General features: G+C 40.9%; 1 protein-coding gene across 7 annotated transcripts in view; it reads right to left on the reverse strand.

The window, feature by feature from the left end:
- TLN2 (talin 2) overlaps positions 1 to 20,746 on the reverse strand; it is a 141,919-nt gene that overhangs the window by 16,710 nt on the left and 104,463 nt on the right. For all 7 annotated transcript variants that reach the window (XM_021554180.3, XM_021554185.3, XM_021554184.3 and 4 more), the window contains 15 exons: positions 19,987 to 20,168; positions 19,457 to 19,589; positions 17,858 to 17,959; positions 16,953 to 17,123; positions 16,207 to 16,353; positions 15,283 to 15,384; positions 13,832 to 13,951; positions 12,201 to 12,347; positions 11,297 to 11,463; positions 10,394 to 10,577; positions 9,638 to 9,763; positions 9,230 to 9,346; positions 7,508 to 7,693; positions 3,530 to 3,637; positions 247 to 352 (listed from right to left, as the gene is read on the reverse strand). In XM_021554180.3, coding sequence (XP_021409855.2) covers positions 247 to 352; positions 3,530 to 3,637; positions 7,508 to 7,693; positions 9,230 to 9,346; positions 9,638 to 9,763; positions 10,394 to 10,577; positions 11,297 to 11,463; positions 12,201 to 12,347; positions 13,832 to 13,951; positions 15,283 to 15,384; positions 16,207 to 16,353; positions 16,953 to 17,123; positions 17,858 to 17,959; positions 19,457 to 19,589; positions 19,987 to 20,168 — 2,098 coding nt within the window. The remainder of the gene's footprint in view (positions 1 to 246; positions 353 to 3,529; positions 3,638 to 7,507; positions 7,694 to 9,229; positions 9,347 to 9,637; positions 9,764 to 10,393; positions 10,578 to 11,296; positions 11,464 to 12,200; positions 12,348 to 13,831; positions 13,952 to 15,282; positions 15,385 to 16,206; positions 16,354 to 16,952; positions 17,124 to 17,857; positions 17,960 to 19,456; positions 19,590 to 19,986; positions 20,169 to 20,746) is intronic.

Genomic DNA, 20,746 nt, shown 5'->3' on the forward strand with positions numbered 1-20,746 from the left:
ATAATGTAGATCACTGTTTTATGAGAAATAGTAACTATATTAGGAGATAAGGAGAGAAGGAGGAAAGAAAAAATGGATTCTCACATATGAAAATTGCTTATAGTTCAGTTTCATTTCCAGGGATCATGTAGTGATAACAGCAGGAAATAACTGAGGAGACCCTGCAGTGTATATCACACAGAATATCAGATCATCATCTCTGGAGTAATGAGCACACCACACTGGCAGCCCAGCTTCCCAACTCACCCTTCATTGCTTCTGCTGACTGGATAAGCTCTGTGACAGCAGCTGCAACCCGCTTGGAGAAAGAGGCCAGCTGATGCTTTAGCTCTGGAGTTGCTTTTTGAAGAATCTAGAGAAAGAGAATGCACATTAGTAAGTATTCCAGAATGCTGGAAGATTCCCAAGGCACTCTAGTGAAAGATTTATTTTGTATAGTAATTGTCTGAGAGCCCAGCAAGACAACTGTAATGTCAGTGAAGCACTAGGACCAAAGGCTTACACTACAGTGTTGGATGTACTCCAGGAAAGTAGCACTGCCTTGCACAGCTACAGGAACTGACAATGTTGTTGGAAGTTCTCAATCCTAAATCTAGGACAGAATTATCCAAAACAGAGGCACACGTTTGAGTATCTGCGAGGAATCTGCAGCTTTAGCACTCTGTTCTCAGGCATTTTAGTCATTATACTTCTGCATCAAGCTCAGTCTTTTCACACTCTTGGAGAGAAGGTGATTTTGAAGTACTGACAGAGTGGTTCATCCGTATTTCTGAGGGACAGAATTACAGAGTTCTGAAAGTGCCAGTTGCCTGTTCTGAAAAGATCAGCGATGATGAACACAATGCAAATGTCAACACTCTCAAACAGAAAGAGAAGAAAAACATCTCTGAACTATATTTGCATCAAGTATTAAACTCTGCTTCTTCAAATGAAAAACACTAAGACACTCCAAGAGCGAAGTTGAATTCTTTCCCTGAACAGGAACATATGCATTTTTAATTAACATATTGTAAAGAAAAATGTTAAGTTCTGGATTTATGTATACTCAAAAGCTCCTTCTGAGGAAGAGTGACAGACATAGATAGAGCTTTAAGAGCAAAACAAATGGTTGAGTCATGAAAGTCAGATCCAGGTGTACATCTTAATGTTTTCAGAAACTCCCCTGCAAGCCTCTCTAGGTGCATACTGAAAACAGATTGTATCTTTTTGCCAGACTGTTGCCATATTGCAGTCAAATGCAATTTGATTTTGACAAAATAAATTAAACCATGTTATTTTCCTAAATTTGCCTAATGAGAACCCTGCTACAAGAGGAATTCTCTCTCTGGAACTGCCATATCGACGTATGTGTGTCTGGCCTCCTGTCAACAAGTTTCCACAGTAATCACAAGTACATGAATCCTCAATAGCTAAACAATCTGCAACACTAACAAAATATAATAACACAGTTATAACCAAAATTTATACATGGCATACATTCTTCTAACGGCAGAAACTGAGCATCGTAAGGATTATCTTCCAAATATAAGCAAAAAGGTCAAAATCAAAAATGTCAAAAAACCACACAAATGTAATCAGGTCTATAACAAAGAATGCCATTTTTTATTCCAGTAACACTAGTACTATCTGTACTAGTGTTGACAATACTGGAATTGAAAAAACTGAGCAAATTTTAAAACTAGGCTGAAAAGAACCAAAACAGAGTTGTTTTAAAACCAGTTTAGAACTGCCAGCAGTTTCATCCCTGCAGTCATGGACAACCAAAGCTCCAGACTTCCCCTCAACTCGGAATGGATCAATACTAAACAGGATGGAGCAAATGGATATGCAGGAGGGCAGGCTCGTCTTGAACCTCACTAGTACATCCTGCAAGGAGTTTTACTAAGATGTGCAGGCCATACAGCTGGAATTAGTGTGTTCCTGGCCCTACCCCTAGCTAGGTGATTAGTGGAATAGTCCTTTGAACAAACAAGTCACTTGCCCAATGCAACCTCTACACAAGTTAATACACTGGCTTGAGAAATTTTAGATACTGCATCTGACAATTCTTGCACCTAACAAGTACCATTTTCAAAGAAATATGGCTGCTGAATACCCCTTGGCACCCCTGTGTTGAGGCACCCATGCAAGCATGCCTAGCCTGACCATTGAGGGTGTAACTGAACTTCCTGACAGCTGTGTCACAGGGTGCCAGATGGACCAATGAGAGATTGCTAATCCCACATGATCTGCATTTCTGGAGGTTATAAATTAAATGAGATTGCAGAGCTAGGGGTTCTAAACCACCAGAGTTTTCTAAAGCAGCAAACACTGGGGAAGGGACAGGGAGTGGTACAAGGGGGCAGAACTTGCTTGTGGCTTTAGGGCACTGAAAATAAAGAGGCCTACAGTAAGAAAGGCATATTCCATTTTATTGAAGTAACAGGCTCTTGACTTAGCAGAGAGACAAATAAAATGAGCAAGAATTGATTTAAGTTTTTGGTCTGTTCTGGTACTTAGTTTGAAACACATACTGCCAGCATTCTAGGGGTCAAATCTGAAAAATTCCTCACAGTCCTCTAAACTAAAAATGGATCAGACATCTAATGCTAAATCACTTACTGCAATACAGCTCTAAGAATTCCATTAGCAAATTCCATTTTTTAAAAACTATTTTACCTGCTAGTGGCAAGCACAACTGTGACTGTACTTTTACTTTATATATAAGTGTCAGTGAGTAGATGCAGCAGATGTTCTCAGCAGAAAAACTGATTTGGGTTTGCTATTCTGCAGCTATGGCTGCAAATTTCAGTTTCAGATACTTCAATGTGTCAGCTGAGAGTGACCTAAAAGAAACTGCTGGTCATCCATGAAGCTGATTGCTGATTTAAGTCTTCTCCAGAGACTTCAATATCTCATAAATATTAGTTCAAACACATCTTATTGCTTCCTACAAAAGTAATAGGAACAGAAGAACAAATATTATAGGATAACTAATATATTACATGATAATTATGTATGGTTAAGCAAAGCCCACTGATAGCAGGATTCATGAGTTTGGATTTGAGTGTAGAATTTTTATGCAGAGCTTTGGGGGTGCCATGTCTGATGTGTTGGAGAGTTCTTTGTGAGGCAGTGCTGGCTGGGGATTTTGGGATGGCTTGGAGTAGGTGTGGCTGTGAGAGGCATGTAACAATGCTTTCAATAAAGATTGTGCAACCTCTTCAGTCTGGGAGACAGGCCTGTGTCTCATATGTCTAGTGTTTATTGTGGGCTTAAAAATTTCTTTGTCAGGGACCTTTTTTAGGTTCAGATCTGTACTGCTTCCAATCTGATCCAGAACACAGCTCCATTTAAGTACTCCAGTATTCCTTCTGTCTCACAGTTTGAGCTGAAGTTTTGAGTTTCCTTTAGCTTTCTTTGACAACAAAACTTCATAACCTTGTGACAAACTGATAAAAATGTGTCACTAGCAGTCACTATAGAAAGAGGGCAGGGAGATGACTCTCCTTGGAAGCAATGCACTATATGCATGCAGATGACTCCTTACCAGGAGAACATGCTCCAGGAGTTCCAAGTATCCCAGGGTACATTCTGTTCCAAAGCGCAGGGCTCTCTCCCGAACTTCTTCACTCACATCTGGGTGATATGATGCTTGCTGAGAAGGCAAAACAATATTAATATCCAAAATGGCTCCCACAAGTGAAGATCAGCACACAGAGATGGGGGAAAGAGAAGGGAGGAGATTTTTTTAGAGTGTGCAAAGGACATTTGAGCTTAAGGCCAGCCATTTCTGCTGTAAGCAAATGGTGCTGGAAGAGCAGCAGTGCTCCAGTTCTGTAAAAGCTCGTTAATGGTGTTAGCTTGACAGAGAGATTTAACACAGCAATAGCAGTGCTGGAACCATCTGTTTAAACACAGAGAGAAGCTGCAGCAGAGTCAGGCCTTTGTAAGGATTTCCACTAAGTGTAATGTCTGGCATGTAATATAAGCCCGACTAATTAAACCATTTTATTTTTAATAAAAAGTGAAACCTGCAGCCTCTTCAAGCCTCGTATTTTCTACAATAAACTTCTAGGGAACTTTTTTATCGAGCAGAAGTACCACTTGTTGCCAAGTGGAAGTTCCCAAAACGCATAGCACTTCCTCTCGCAGAACAGCTCCTTCCATTCCTGCAGCCTCTTATCTCGCGTTGAGATGGGGGATTATCTCACGGCTCACTTATTTTCGGCCCTTCCTGCAGCCCGCAAGATCCCGAGCCAGGGCAGGCGCTGGTCTCTGGGCTCCCTCTGCAGGGAAGCTCGGGATGAGCAGAGCACAGAAACGGAGCGGGCTCCCCCTCCTCATCCCACCAACACCCTGGCTGAGGGGATGGAGATGGCAGGAACAGGACTGATTTTCCTCATCTTCAGCATACTTCAAACCAGCTGCTGAAATCTGAAGAGTTCAGAACAGTTTTTTGTTTTTTTTTTTTAATTTTTTAAACAGGGCAAAGGGCCCCTGAGTGTTCTTATACATATATTGTAAAGCATCCTAAAATGTGTCTTCTGCACTTAAATATTACTGTAACACAGGGAGTTAGAGTAAGCATCTGCAGGAGGAAAGTATAAAGTTCCTTCTGTGTTTTGCATATGTAGCCAAGACTGCTATCAGAGTATTCTGGGAGATTTTAAAGGTTCAGTATAAATTCTATATACTTCACAGCAGCCTAAAGAGGTGAGAGAAGTAATTTTAGGAAATAATTTCTGTAACCCAGGAACATCCAAACATCTTACTGCACCAGTCAGGACTCGCAAGAGAAATGTCTTCTCCTCCAGTCCTGGGCAGAAGGTCCGCCCAAGCATCTCAAACTGAAATGTGTCTGAAGAACCAGAACACACATTTGTTTCTTCATGCTGAGGCTTCCTTCACTGTCAGCCCTCCTTTTCTCTCCACATGCTTTCCCAGCAGTAAGGCAGCCAGCAGTACCTGCCTCTAGTACAACTCCTGCCCCATCAGCACCACTGGTGCCTTGTGGAGGAAGGTGTGGGGGGGCTGCTGTGAGCTCCCCCTGGAGCTGTCTCTTCCCTGGCTGGACCACAGCTGGGCTGGATCTCCTCCCAGGGCCTGTGCTCCATTCAGTGCTCTGCTTAGCTCCCTCCAGTGCCACCAGCAGCAGCCCAACCAGTGCTGAGAAAAGGTGACAAGTTGTTTCTCTCTATCTACTACCTGTGGAATGATCAAAGTGATTGCTCACTTCCATTGCTGCCTTTCATATCTGCTTCCTTTCCAACAGCAACTACTGCCGAAGTGATACTGTGATATATAGATAGTGATACTGCACACAGGTTAATTATGGCATCATTTTATACAAAGACGTAATAAAAAAGAAGAAATTGTTATCTTAGAGCCTGCTCTAACATTCAATAAATTACAGCATCTCCACGACTTTAGTGAGAGTTGTCTCAGTACATCCCACAATAAAGCATCCTTATTGTCTTTTGAAATGGCATCTGCTCATAAGAACAGTATGAATTAGTAATGAGCACTGTAAATTCATCTACAGCAGACCAAGCACAGGCATCTACATAACTGTTAATTCAAACTCCTTATACTACATTCCTTAGGCAACAGACAATTAGATAGAGCTTGCATTCAAATTCCTGACACTGGGGAAGTCGGAGCTATGTTCTGTACAATTCTACCCTAGATCATACACATGCACTTTTGTCTTGGCTCAAAGAACATAAAGATCTGATAATCTATCAGTGCTATTTCTACAAAATACCTTAATATCACTATAAAACCCCTCCAGTGTTTGTCAAATATCACAAAACCCAAGTCCCATTGCATCACACAGCATTTACAGCATAGCAGGGCTAAGATTGCTGGTTCCTATCATCAAAATTCAAAGAATGTGGATTATCATGGAAATGCCACATCCAGTAATCAATCTGTAGAATTAATGGTATAAGATTCCTAAGACTCTGAGCAAAATTTGTAGGAACAAGATTTTATAAATCAAGTCTGATTAAAACTGTGCATTTAAAATATTTCTTAAATGATATAGTTATTTTCTCACACATTTTAGATAACGCATAAAGTTAGTATTCTTGGAGACTTTTATTCTTGTTTGTCCAAAATGCTCTTGGTCTTAAGAAAGTAGACTAGATCTAGGGCCTTGGCACTGTATCATTACAGCAAGTAAAATGATTCCCAGCCCTTCTCTTTCTGAAGACTCCTTCCTTTGTGAAAGCAATTCTCTGGGATATCACAAAGGCTTTTCCAGCATCCCAGACCTCTACAGGTTTTGACAGGGAGTTTCATCCTGTCAGCCACTTGCTACTTACAATGCACAAACCACTTAAATTATAAAATCAACTGTGAGCAAATGTAAACATAAACAGGAATGTTTATAAATAGATGTTCAAAAGTACGTACTGGGCTGTGACTGCATGGAAGTGTTTTATAACATTACTAAAACCAGAGGATTCTGTTCCTGAGAATTTGCTGTCTGTTTGGAAAGATAAATCAAAATCTAAAGCATGCAAAATGGTGAAGAATAGTTATACACTAAAAAACCTGCTACAAAACTAAGTCAATGTAAAAAGTTTCATTCAATGGTTTTGTAGAAAGGCAGTTCTAAATCAGAACTTGCACATTTGAAAGAGAATAATTTTTAAAACAAACATGACCCTTCTGTTTGGGCAGTATTAGGCTAAAATTCAGTCTGGGACTGATGCAGTTCGGATTTGACCAGATACTGAAAATCAGACACCACACAGAGGGTGAAGCTGCATTTAAAAACACCAAAAGCAATTCTCTAAGAGAGCACCATTATTTCACTGTCACCTTCCATACATGGAAAGGTAAAAGTAAATAACTATGATTTATAGGCAAAGGCAGTTTACTACTACAGTCACTACTGAAAATGAAAAGGAAGGAGATCTTCATAATCACATTTTTTAACCATTTATGTCTAGATTTTTTTATCATCAGAACAAGGCCAAATGGCTTAACAGTCATTTATGCAGCATACAGTGTAGAAAATAGAGCTACACTGTTTTCATAGGTCTACAGCTATTTTTATAAAAAATTCACAATAAAAGTTGCACACATTTTTGAAAAGTACAAAAGAAATTGAGCAAACCAACAGATTTAGTCAGGGGGAAAAGAACTACTAAAGATAGGTCAAAGGGATTCCTTTCACCCATCCTTTCACTGTTCTAGGAATATTGAAATTATATTTGTGACCACAGGAATATGTGTATATTCTACTACTTGCACAAATTGTTTGTCTTCTGACTGGAAACCAGGAAAATTCAGCTCAAATAAAATTCCTCATTTTCACAAAAAGAAAACAGTGAATATCAGTGCTGGGGTTTTTTTGTGTGCATGGCACAAAAAATCCTTTCTTAGAGAGGTTCCCTTAAAATGATCTTAACTTTCTCATATGAAAAGCAGAAAACTGAAAATATATAATGTTCTATGGATTTAGAGGCACACAAACACAAAAAGATCAATCTCAGGCAAGGAAGGGAATCTTTACCTTACAAGCTGTTAGCATGTCAGCTACTGCTTTGCGGCTCAGATTTGCTGTAGCAATCACATCCTCCTGCCTGCATGAGTTCCCAGCTGCAACAGCTTTGGCAGTTGCCATGGTGATTCCTTTCGTCATCCGGATTGATTCTTCAGGTGATGATGTCTTCTCTGGAACCTCGCTTGACTGGAACACCTAAAAGTGAAAGCAGAAGAGTCTGGTACCAGTCAAGTCAAAGCAGAACAGCCATGAGAAAGAGACAGCAAACGGAAGCAGCCTTCGAACAGCAGGAAATTAGAAACATATCTGGAGTACTTGGATATAATTCCTGCTTGTCACAGGCCTGGATCTGATAAGCCTGCTCACCTACAGAGAGGAACAATAAGCTGAGGGAAGAAGACAATAAAAAAGGTTACCCATTAATCTCATCTGCATTTAACTACCCACAAGATAGTTACAGGCAGCTGTTCAGAGCCTTACCAGGTGAAAAGAATTACTGTTCCTTTCATTATATTCTTTTCTCATCCTGAGTGCTGTTTAGGCTGGTCTACTTACATGGGGAGATCCTTCCCCTGCAAAGGCTGGACCCTACCAAGTGGTTGTTGGCACAGAGCAGTAGAGGCTGAGAACATCACCACTAAAATATTCAAATGTGTCTTAAAAAAGCAGAGGTGGAGCGTTTTCTCTTTGGCTATATTTAGACTCCCTTAGAAACCTGAAGACAGAATTTTGCAGGGTGAATAATGTGAAAATAGTTCAAATTACCTGACAACACAAATTCTGGAATACAGGAACTGTGGGAAGATGCAGGTAACAAGCTGTGCAACCTGATTTTGATTGCATATTTTCTTTTCCTGAGTTTTAGTCTGTATTTGCTTGCCATTCTTTTAATGTATAGTCTGTATTAGCTTGCCATTCTTTTACTGTGCAGGGACAATTTGGAGTGCACAATTAATCGGGTTTCTTGACCACACACAATGCAAGCTAAGCAGGCCGGTGGTTTCAGAATGCAAATGTCTGGACAAAAATGAGCCTGGTCTATCCTGTGCTCCCGGTTAATCAGTTTTTCACTTTCTCTCTCCGGAAATAGAAGCAATTTCAAAAAAATGAATTCTACTTATATGTGTGAAGACATCCTTCAGTGTTTCTCAGTCAGCCCCTGGAATTCCAGATCAAGCCTGACACATTTTCTTGAGTACCTATGTGCCACCCTCTCCCCATGAATGAGATTACAGCATCACAACCAGAGGTCCATCCCTCAGCAGTGCTGACAAAAGCAAGAGGGACATTTCAAATAGACAAAGCAAACTGAGAAAGATGTGATAATGCACAATCCTCCAATGACAGATGTGAACAGGTTTTAGCTCAGAGTTACAGGAGGGGATATAACAGCCAGGCCTTCATGAGGAAACACAACAGTAACTTGTGAAAGAGAGTTCCACACTATTAAAAATTATTAACTCCTATGTACACAGGATATCAATAGCAGGCCATGTGTCACAGGTACAATAATTTTATAATAAGGGAAAAATAGAAACAAGTTTGAACGGCAGACACAGTATAAGAGTGATGTTGAGGAGACACTACCAAAGCCAGGATCAAAAAAAAGTGAACAGCATCAGATCAGAAAACAATATCTGTACTGAAAGTTGAAGGTCTAAAGAAAAAGGAAGCAGTTGCTCCCAGCTTTGTATAAGTTGCAAAACCCACTACAGGAATTTAGTTCTGTACCGTGAGCTCCTGTTTGATGTACTCAATTGTGGCCTCAAGGGCTCTCGTCCCTCGAGTAGCTTCATCTTCTACTGCTTTAACAGTCTTCAAGAGGGATGTGACATTTGTTACCATCACCTGAAGAAGAAGCGAAAACAATAACATGTGAATCCTTCCTCCTGCTTTCAGAGATGGCAGGGTATGAAGCAAGGCAAGCTGGGAAGCATTGTTATTTCTAATAGGACCTAAGAGACTTCATGGATTCTACTTGTTACAGAACTAAATACCAACTCTTGTGTTGGCCATGATACCATGATAATTAAACAAATAAAGGAGTTTTCAGGCAATCAGAAATTGTTGAAGTTAAAGTTCCACATGTTTATCAAATGTGATTGCACAGCCACCTGCAAACAAAATTTAAGGTTTTACCTTGGCAGCACCTTTTAGCTGATACATGGATGGATCATCTGCTGGTTTGCTGGCAGCTCCTTTGGTAGCACCAATGAGATCAGAAAGAGCCTTTGCAACATCCTTGATAGCATTGATCAGAACAACCTATGGAATGAGAAACAGCTATAAGGCTCAGGCAATAAAGTGTGTCTGCATGAGGGTGTGATTTTTAGAACAGAGTTAAACAATCAATGTCTTTTTCAAACATCTGCAATACGCTCGCCTGCCTCCATTTCACTGAGATCCAAACAAAAAAAAAAATCTGACTATTAGGGATAATGCACATGAAAAAGCTGTAGAGTTAATTGAAAAGTAAGACACATATAGCTGGAGAATGGCAAGACTTTGTCAGCCTACACAAATAATACCCAGCACAGTGCAGACATAAGCTGGATGGGCAGCTTTAAAGATCTGCAAGCTCTTCAGAATAAAAACACGATGAGCCAGAGTTCCTATCACAAGTTAGCAAAAATGAACCAAATACTTTGCCAGAAGTATCCCAGCTGGAACATAGCAGTGAAATGAAAGCAGAAGGGTTACACAAAGGCCTGAGTAGTTCTACTCAATGCTTGAGCCTTTTGACTGTATTCTAAACAAGTGATATCTGAGTAAATCCAGAAAAATCCCAGAGGAGATGAACAATGTTGCATTGCTTAAAAGCGTTAAACCACACAAAATTCTACCAAATGAAAACTGTTCTCTGTAAGAGTATCAGAAAATCTTAAAACATCTCACCTGTGTTTCAGGATCATCAGACCCCAAGCTAGCTGCTCCCAATTTTACTACTTCAGCAAGCTGAGTGATGGTGTTAGCTGATGACTGAGCTGCTTGGGCCAGTTTGTCCTGACTTGAGGCAGCACCAGAAACCAACAATTTTGTGTCTTCAACTAAAGCTTTTGCTGTTTTCAGGATATTTTCCCTGTAGCAAAAGAAGAGGAAGCAGGGAAGAAGCGGAAAAGGAGAAAAGGGGGAAAATGTGTTTTCTAGTGTTATGGTGACTAACAACTACATGAAAGAGCTGATCTAAATCATCATACCAGTGTCCATTCATAACATAACACAGACCAGGAGTGTAAGTTTAAAAAAAAACAAACCAAAAGACAACTACTAAAACAGCAGCAGAGCATTTAGGGTGAATGCAGGGCAGTGTAATAAAATGAGCCCATCTTGAAAAGAAAGTGATTGGGCAGTAGCATCAGAGAGCATTGTATCTGAATACTAGAAGAAAATCTGGCCATGCTGTGAGAAAAGTACCAGCTGTTGAGCATCCATAATAATCAGCATATTGTAAGAAAAACTAAAGTAATCACAGGTGAGGAAGGTAGAAGGAAGAATGGCTCCAGGAACACCCACGAGTCTTGGTCAGGGTTCCCCACCCCTTCCCACCCATATCTGTGTTTAGACATGCCAGGACAACAAATCCAAAGCAACATCTGGGTAAAAGAAGAAATAATTTTGAGTATGCAGTTCACAAACAAATCAAATCCCAGATTTCCTATTCTTCTCACTGCCCTGCCTCATTCAATTTCATTCACAGGAATCAAAAATGGTAAAAATTTATCTCCATGTCCCAGTCTCTTCTGCCAGTTCCACTGTCCCCCTGGACATGCGTCTTCTATTTTTTTCAGCAACACTGACCTGTGATCTGCAAATGATTCATTGTTCTCAGCATTAAGTGTTCCAGCAGTAGCAAACATTATAGTGGTATCCAGATCTGCAATTATCCCAGACACAGCACTGGCTGCAGTAATACAGGCTTGTGTGCCTTTGTTACCTGCCTGGAGGGCAGATAAAACCAAGGAGACCTAGAAACAGCAAAAAGCAACAGGGCGGTCATCGAAAGCAAGTTGGTCCTGTGAATCATTACTACTCCCTTTATCAGCTTTAATTACAAGGTACTGTCTACCCCTGTCTAAATTTGGAATTGTTACTACTCCTGGGATACATCATCAAACTGGTACAGCTGAGAGCACATAAACACAGGCTGAGCCAATGGCACTTGGTGAGATCTGAAAACTGCTGGCACCAACTCTCAATGTTCATGTCCAATAAAAGGAGAGAGATGCCATCAAAAATGTTCAACAAAACTACCCAGGCTATTTACTTGAAGGGGATGTTTCCAAGGAACAAGAAGCCCAAGTCTCAAGATGCAGTTCTAGGCAGTTATTTCTGTCCTAAAACGAGGGGACATTGCTGCATGAAACCACATTACACTGACCAACCTCACAGTAACTGTGGCCAGGGAATGCCTCATAAGGCACAAGAGCCATCTCACACATTAGGTTATTGTTTTGGACCAATCTCCCTCTGACAGGAGGTTGAAGTTTTATTGCAAGGCCTGAGGAAGGACTAATCATGGGCTAATCCAGCACACAAACACCAAATGCTTGAAGGAAGCAAGACCTTTGGGTAATTCAGACACTATTCAGTACTACAATGCAAAGTTAAAAGAAACAGTTTCCTGAATCCAGTTGGACTGGTTTACTCCCAGTGGAAGCTGGGTAGACAAACAGCTGTGGGGTAACAAGGAAAGCCATCTTACCTTTTCTGTGACAGCACGAGCACATTCTATCAACTCCCTTTTGGTGTAGCTGTCTGTAGGGCAAATCTGGAGAGCTCCAGCTTTTTGCACAAGAAAGATACACCCATGGCCAAGTTCCTGCACTCGAGTCCTGATCTGGAACCCGATCTAGATGGCAAAGAAGGCACAGGGGAAAAAGGAAGAAAGAAGAAAGCAAATAAATAAACGTCATACTGGTACACTGTGTCGACAGAAATGGACACCATCTCTCTGGTGAATACCAATATTCTGCTCACCACTATATCCTCTCCAAAGATCAGAAAAAAACCCCACAGATGTAATTCCATCTACAGATGAAGCACAACCCTATAAAAGGCTCCCCGATGAAACAGGGCAGGAATAACCCAGAGTCCGTGAAAGAGAAGGGGTAGGGCAGGTAACCGAGTCCAAGAGACATAATTCAAGCACACACAACTTGACATTTAAACAACACTACTGCATCATCCAGAACTGCCTGTCAGCATCAGCTGTACTCGAGGTATGTGGAACAGGTAAAAAGCACACAACACTGTTCACTGCTGAAACCGGGTCAAAAATAAGTAAGTATGTGATTCTCTTTGCTTGGTTTTGAACCTTGCACAGTCTTCATTCTCCAGAATAAATCACATCCATGTGAAGCACTGAAATGGGGAAAATTGTGCTATTACTGCTTCTGATTTATTAATAATCCTACATCCTAGGATGTGTGGTCCCTGTTTTGAAACATGGTAGCTCTAGTCCCTGCATATATGCCCTCATTCTGGTGTGATTTGGGATTAATACATGAGCAGGAATCACAGCCATTAGTATCACAAACGGACTTACTTTAACCTCAGGCACAAAGTAACATGCAGAAATGGTAATTTGATTTAACAGTATTGAGCCAAGTGCAAGACATTGCTTTTCACATACTACTGAGCACAAAACATTAAAGTAAGTGTATCAGCAGGATGTGTAAGCACAAAATCAAAAACTCTTTAAAGGACTTTTATGTAGATAATCTGATACATCCGGAGAAGGTAAGACCCCCTCTACCCCATCCTGACAAAGTTCTCCTATGCTCCAGTAAGAAGAGAGGGATGAAAGGGCTGTGCAGCTGTGCTCAGAGAAGATGCAGCAACTCCCACAACAGGTTAATGCAACTGAGGTGAACAGCCCATCCTCCTCACTTAGCATGAGGCAAGTCTTAGATACTTCTCCCACATCACATTCCAATTCCTTGCATGAATCTCACTTTCAGGATAGCAAATTATACTTAAAATCACTTACAGGCAAGACAAAAAAGGAATATAAATATTTGTAGCTTTTTAAAACATGCAAGATTGAAGGAAAGCCACACAGTAACATGTTAAAAGTTTTAAGAGTTTTCTTTGTATTTGCAAGTTGCCTGTAAGTGAAAGTCCCAAGTGATTTAGGAGGTTTCGTTGTGGTCTGTGGAATGATCCACTTTTATCCCAAGCTGTTTCTTTCTAAAGCCAGAGATTTTGACAAAGGGTTTCTGTGGGCAATTCTTATAACAAGGCTTGTCACCTTTACTGTGCTCTTCACAGTAAAAGAACACCCTTGTTAACACCACCGTGTACAGAGAATAAAGAGGTCTAAAAACTGCAGACCTCCTCTGGTTCTGCCGTAGCTGCAGCCATTCGGCCCTGGAGAGCCAAATGCCCATAGTCATTGGTCATTTGCGATGCAAGTCCTCCCAGCTCCTCCGGGTTAGTAACCGACTTAGTCATCTGAAAAAAGAACACAGGCAAGAGAAACAGAAAATTGACAGGCATGAGAACAACTTGTTAATACACCCCAGATTAGAAGCACACCCATCTATTTGGCCACGCTGATAAAATGAGATAATCCGCTTGCCATGGAAGGGACGTCCTCCAGCAAAAATTCCAGAGGAAACTCAAGCAAACATGCTTTATTAGAGTCATGGCAACTGGGCAGTTGCTGCAGATAGAGGAATCCAAGAGCAGCAGTTAGAGGCAATACTTCACTCTTTGACACAGAAGGGCCATTGGCTAGGTACAGTTATTCAAACTGCAAAGGAAAGTGGGGTTTGTGTGTCATAGCCACCTTATTTTGTCAAAGGTGAGCTAATCCCCACCAGCCTCAGCTGAGACGTGGAAGCATGGAAATGGAAAAAATCTGAGGACCAATGCAAAACACATCTCAGATGAGGGAACACGATGGAGAAGAAATAGGCAGGATGACACAGAATGTCTCAGTACAATGTCAGTACAAATAACTGAATCTCTCTTCAGAAAATTCCTACCTCTTAACAGAGATAGTTCTTCTGTCTCAAGTTAATGTTGCTCAAAAGCAACAGAGGTCCATCCCTGGGACAAAACTAGTTTTAGACAAATTTCTACTGTCATAGATAGCAGAATCATGGACCTGTCTTGGCTGCAAAAGCAATTGACTCTGTGAAAAATCCTGTCTGTAGCGCTCATGAACAGTTACCTCAACTCTCTCAAGAACAAATTAGCAACCTCTGTACTGTTCCAAGGGAAGATACATTATGCATTACTGTGAAAGAAGTCAAGAAAAATCTCAATTCAACAGATGTCACTTTTTTCTTTTTTTAAACCCAGGTGAGTCATAGAAATGAAAGAAAAGGACAGTATGGGATGTTGATCTGCATTCATACATTAAGTAATATAGTGCTCTGAAAACACTGATGTTATTTCACTGGCTACATGAAACAGTAAGTGGGAAAAAGTATCACAGTCATTGATAAACAAAAAGTGGCATTTCAGCCCAGTTAAATGGGCTGATGAAAAAGCATGTGGTTTTCCTTTTATTTCTCCTCAAAAATGAGCCAAATAAAAAGCTTTTGTACAGAACAGCCATAATACAATCCAGCATTCCTCTTGTAGAGGACCTCTCCATGATCACACCACTAAGATGCAAAAGTTAAATTGACAAGATCCTAACTCCTTTTGCTCCATTACCCCAAAAGAGATAAAGTTATTAAAAATTTGATGATCAAGAATGTCTCAACACTGCGCAAACAATTCCATGTTCCTTATGTACACAGAGTTTGGACCCTGTTTAGGTAATTTCTTACCATTTCCTGTGCTGTAACAGCAATGGCTTTAGAATATTTCACCACAGTGGTCTGATAATCCACAAATGTTCCTTTTGGATCTGGAGGTGTACCTTCATCCAACTGTTAGACAGAGAGAACAACACAGCATTAGTAAGTCACAATAAACAGCATACTTTACAGGCAATATATATTCAATTCTATGATCTCCTCTCTCTCAAGATACACATGTGAAGATAGGGCACCAGGATGTACAAAGAAGCTCAGCAGGTTATAAGTATGGAAGATGCAGAGAATATACAGTGCAAAGTACAGTTTTTGAACATGAGGTTTGCTCCTCATGCAAGGTCAAACAATCAGCTCTTCTCAGCTAATAGACAAAGGAAGGTGCAACAGTCACAAATCAAAACGTTCATGACAGAAGATAAGGTAAGACTTCTTTATGTGGTAAAGTCTTCAATCTTTAAGTCAGGATAGGAAGACCCAAATATTTGGATTGAATTTATGTACACTTTGCAACTATACATCTTCAGTAGAATGCATTACAAAGTATAGCAGAGCATTTCAGGCTTTGACATCATCTCTGAAGGTAACTTACTTCAAGGTTGGCTTGCTGTTCATTTAAGAGACTAACATAAAAGATAAGGGGAAAAAAGGAAGCAAAAACAAGAGGTCACTTGACCTAAGATGATAGTTAAATGCCAGAATATTACTGAACAAACTATTTTGTAGGAATTCTAGTGACCAGTACCATGTAGGTTGGAAATGTGAGCACCATGGCCCACATCTGTTTTATTTTACACTATGCAGAATCAAATAATCTTCAGGTTTCCTGTGACAACATTTCATGACTGACCACTAAATCAGCACCAGTTTGTCCAAAGCTCTGCAATGTGTTTCAGCTTTCAAGCACAAAATGAGAAAGGGATCAACTTCTATGCTTACCTTGGTCATTGCCTCTGCAATTGAGTCCACCATACCTCCAACCATCCCAACCTCACTTGCAGCTTCATTTAAAGTGACCATGATGTCATCCACAGCCTCCTTCATCAACTGTGCAGCCTCAGTGATGGCATCATGAGTATGAGATGCCTGGAGGACACAGAAAGAAAACCAAGATAGTCACAGGATGTTCTCTTTGCAAAACAATGTGTGAATCAGAAGCGTAAGAAATTAAAACAGTAAAGGCACTGAAATTAACACTTCTTGGCAAAGATGACAAGAAAAGCACTGCAGCAAAGCAGACAGAACAGAACTTAACTCCTACAAGGAGCTGTGGCACACAACACTTTCAGCCTCAGGTGCCACAGTCTCTAAAGATGGCAGCTCTCTGTAAGGCACAAATTGCACCTGAGTTATGAATGATTGTGCAATGCTGTTCTTGCCTGGCAGGGGTTCCCATCCCACTGGGCCATGCACCAGACAAGCCCTGGTTTTTAACCATTTGCTTTTTCTATGAGAGCCTGGATTGCTGCTGTCAATACCCTGACTTTGTGTCCCCTGAGATGATGCTGTGAGAAGACTGGAATCCTGTCTTGGAGAAATGTTTGTTCACTCTCAGGAGACATCATGAGAGCTGTCACTGGCACTTTGTCTGCAAACATATCCCTTGACTGTACAGCAGGTACATGCTGGGTTTTCTACCATACTTGCCTTTCTCGCTCACCCTTAATGCCACACAACCAACTTACCTTGGGGTTTCCTCCCCCTTCTTTGGCAGCATACAGTATCTGTAAGGCAGATTCTGCTAGAGTCTTGGTCTGGTCCAACACAGTCATCTGTTGCTGATGATTCAGTGTCTTGGATGCCACACCAACTGCAGCTAAAACAAGGGGTTCGAAGTAACTTGCCAGCTGTGTTACCTAAGAAAGCCAGAACAACCCCAGGAAGCCATTAACCACACTTCCCAGGTGAAACAGAAAACACATTCCCTGTTCACCACTGGGATGTGGGCTAGCTCAAGGAGCACAATGCTTCTGCACTGTACAGGTTGGGTCTGGATCATGTGCCCAGGGATTGTATCTCCCCTCAGTGTCCAACTCCTGTGCAAAGCCATGTGTCTCCTCCTCCAGAAGCACATGGTCCCTTGAGGTTACATGTTCAAGACTGTCACAGGAGTCACAGGCTATTCAAGAGTATCCCTGAAAAGCATCTCCTCTGGGCAAGGGAGGAGCCTCTCAATCTTTGTTGCTTCTGCAGTTTTTACTCTCAAGAATATAAAGGATGAGAACTTGCTATGTGAGAAACTTCTAAATCTTATACTAACCATGGTAAATATGCTTTTGGTATGTGCATTCTAAAATTTATTTTTTTGGACAGACATTCTACAAGCAAGAATTTGACTCTACTTACACTCCGTAAAACAGGAATACACTTACACAAAGCCCCTAAACAAAAACCTCAATAAGAATATCTCTCCTCTGGCCTGTAAAAAGGTTTGGTATTAGCTCAGAGTATTTGAGAATTCAGGTTTTTTTCTCATTACAAATGTGTTCTTCTGCTCTCCCATAGGAAGAGAAACTGCCATGAAATTGAGGTCTTTGCTAACATTCAGCTGTCCAAGATTTCAAATGCCTTTGTCATGGCAGCACAGTACCTTGTGCCCCAGCTGAGCTGCCTCTCCCCGAGCTGCAGTGGCTATGGGATCAATGAGGTGGCCAATTTCCTGTACAACTGACGTCAGCTGCTCCTGTAGAGCCTAAAAGAAAGAGAAATTGTCAATTGCTATCACAGCTGTTCTCTCATCCAGTTGTACCACACTTGACAATCACCCTCAGACCAGCCAATATCCTCAAAGCTGTTCAAGTGACCACTATGGCAGAATGCAGAAATCCACAGTGCTAGTTCCTCACATAGTTGCTCATTTCTTCTCCCTTATCCTCTTTCAACACCAGCAACCCTGAGATGAGCCTGCTCCTCTTAGGTTTATATGACAAACCTGAAGAGAGAGTGCTGACAGCACCCAACTCAGGGCTAGCTGTCCTTTCTCACTGCAATGTGCTCGAGGGCCCGCCTGACACCTCCCAAGCTATTTTTGCCCTGACAAAGATTTAGAATCACTGCACTAATCAGAAAACTGTCAGGAGCACTGATTTAAGTGTGAAGAAATATTTTTCAAAGCAGAAAATACAATGCAAGAGCAAAAAAATCTGCCGCAGATTTTGAAGCAAGTGGGACAAAGGAAAAATGTCACATCTCTGAAGGACAGAGATGAGAAATGACCTCATGAATACAATCTGCAGGACAGGAGTAAACATATTAAAAGCATATTAGTGGCCTGGTCAAGACATTAATACTGGCTTTTAATTCAGCCATAAATACTGGCTTTTAATTTTAATTTTTAATTAAAAATTTTAATTAATTTTTTTAAAATTTTGGCTGCTAATTCAGAGGCACTTGTTATCTTGGCATCCATAAGGATTAAGGTCGCTCTCATGGTAGGCAAGAGAAAAAAAGTATTTTTGCCCTTTGTTACATTCCTTTACCGCTTTATAACTGCCATTTTTGGCAGCACTTATTTCAGTTCAACATGAATACGATAACTTCAATTAGAATGATTTATAATGTATTTCCTGCACTGACTTCTTTTGCACAGCTTAATTTGGTCTGACATGTTTTTAGTATGCAGTATTACAGCCCGAAGAGACCACTCCAATAAACATGTAATTTCAAGAAGCAACAGTATGAAAAGACATAAATACCAACATGAGAATCTCAACATGAGTTGAGACACTGAAGAGGGCAGAAAAGAAAGCTTTCTTAAAGTGAACATATCAACATCAACTTCAAATTTCACTTATTAAAGGACAAACTAGACATTAAGAATAAAGAACATTGACAATTATGTCATTGGACTTCTAGTAATAGACCAACTTCAGAAACAAATTTATTAAGAATCTTCAGAAACTAATCCTGGCTTCCACATGGCAAGGTACCACAAAAACTCTACCAGTCTGTCATATCAGCATAGGAAGTAAGAGTAATATGTGGGTGGCAGTAAAAAAAAAACTACTTTCACCCCTACTACTCCCTGGTGATTTTGGGATCTTTGAAGAAGTGATACAATTTTATCTGTGCATGACTTTGCCTAGAAAGACCCCAGTAAGGACCCTTCTCCTCTCACTGGCCGTGGACTGTGCTGTGATTGAGCAGCAGGATGTCCAGCACTCCTCTGTGCCTGTGCTCTCTGCCTCACCTCCACAGAGATGTCATCCCTGGTGGCCAGGCTCTGGCTCACAGCAGCGAGCGAGGCCTGCTCAATGTCCCTGATGCATCTGTTGATCCCATCGATGGAGAAATCACATTCTCGCTGCCCTGGGGCCTTGTCCCTGCAACACAGAGACACTCAACTGAGCATGGTGCCAAGGAGCAGGGTCTTTCCTGAATGCACACAGGACTGCTTAAAAAAACAAAAGCAACTATTTCCCACCTATTGCATGTTGGTACACGATCTACATGGAGGTAATATTAGCTAGTGTTCATTTTCTTCATTACATTTATGTTAGAGTGAATTGGGGGTGGAACCAGAGAAGGAGAACAGAATACAAACAGAGAACAGCCCTGTGCTGCAGGGCGCTGCAGTCATCAATTATGATTAAACACCCAGTGTAACTGGAGAGATATTGTACATCACAGAGTAATTTCTATCAGTGAAAAATAGCAGTGCTAATGGCCATATGGCATTTTTCTTTATGAACAGTTGCTCAGTTACTACAAAAGACATACCTGATAGAGGTAATAAGACTCTTGATAGAATCTGAGACTGTATGGGAATGCCCTGCTAGTACAGACCATGTAGGAGGGTCCTTGGGATTGATAGCCAGAGAACGGGCAGTTTTAATCAATAAAGATGAGCTCTCCAGCATTGTCTTAGCAGAAACCAGAATTGGCTCCTGTGCTTGTGATCCCTATGGTCAGGAAAATATAAGAACAGAAAGAACATCTGAATTATTATTTGAGTTCATCCACACTTTCTGCTCCTAGAAGTCTATTTAATTAACAGCATTAAAATGGAATTATAATCTCCTCCATTGCAATATTATATTCACAGATAGTCAACACAGAAATAGAACAAAAATAATCAGTCCAACAGCTTTCTCTGAAACATACTTAAAAAACATGTCTCAAGAAATGCATTTTCCAGCTGAGAAACAAAGACTTGTCTAGTTGCAGAATACAGAAATACCGTTGAAAATACACTTTGTCACAGAAATTGTTGTCATCAACAGATGTGCCCTTTCCCCAGTCAGACTATTACTCCAAGTGGTGACTGATGACTCTTGACTGGGTTATCGGCTGTGTATCTATTTTATTGCCAATAGGCTGATAAACCCAGGTACCACAGACCTGGAGGACACATTTAGATTTCAGTTACAGCCTCACAGCTGTAACTGTAAGATTGCAACAGCTACTGCATCATCTGATACTGCCATCTGGATCACAGCCTGACAAAAGCAGGAAGCAGCCCTTGGAGGGCCAGTAACAA

The sequence above is a fragment of the Lonchura striata genome, chromosome 11 (assembly GCF_046129695.1).
Source record: "Lonchura striata isolate bLonStr1 chromosome 11, bLonStr1.mat, whole genome shotgun sequence".
Taxonomy (NCBI): domain Eukaryota; kingdom Metazoa; phylum Chordata; class Aves; order Passeriformes; family Estrildidae; genus Lonchura; species Lonchura striata.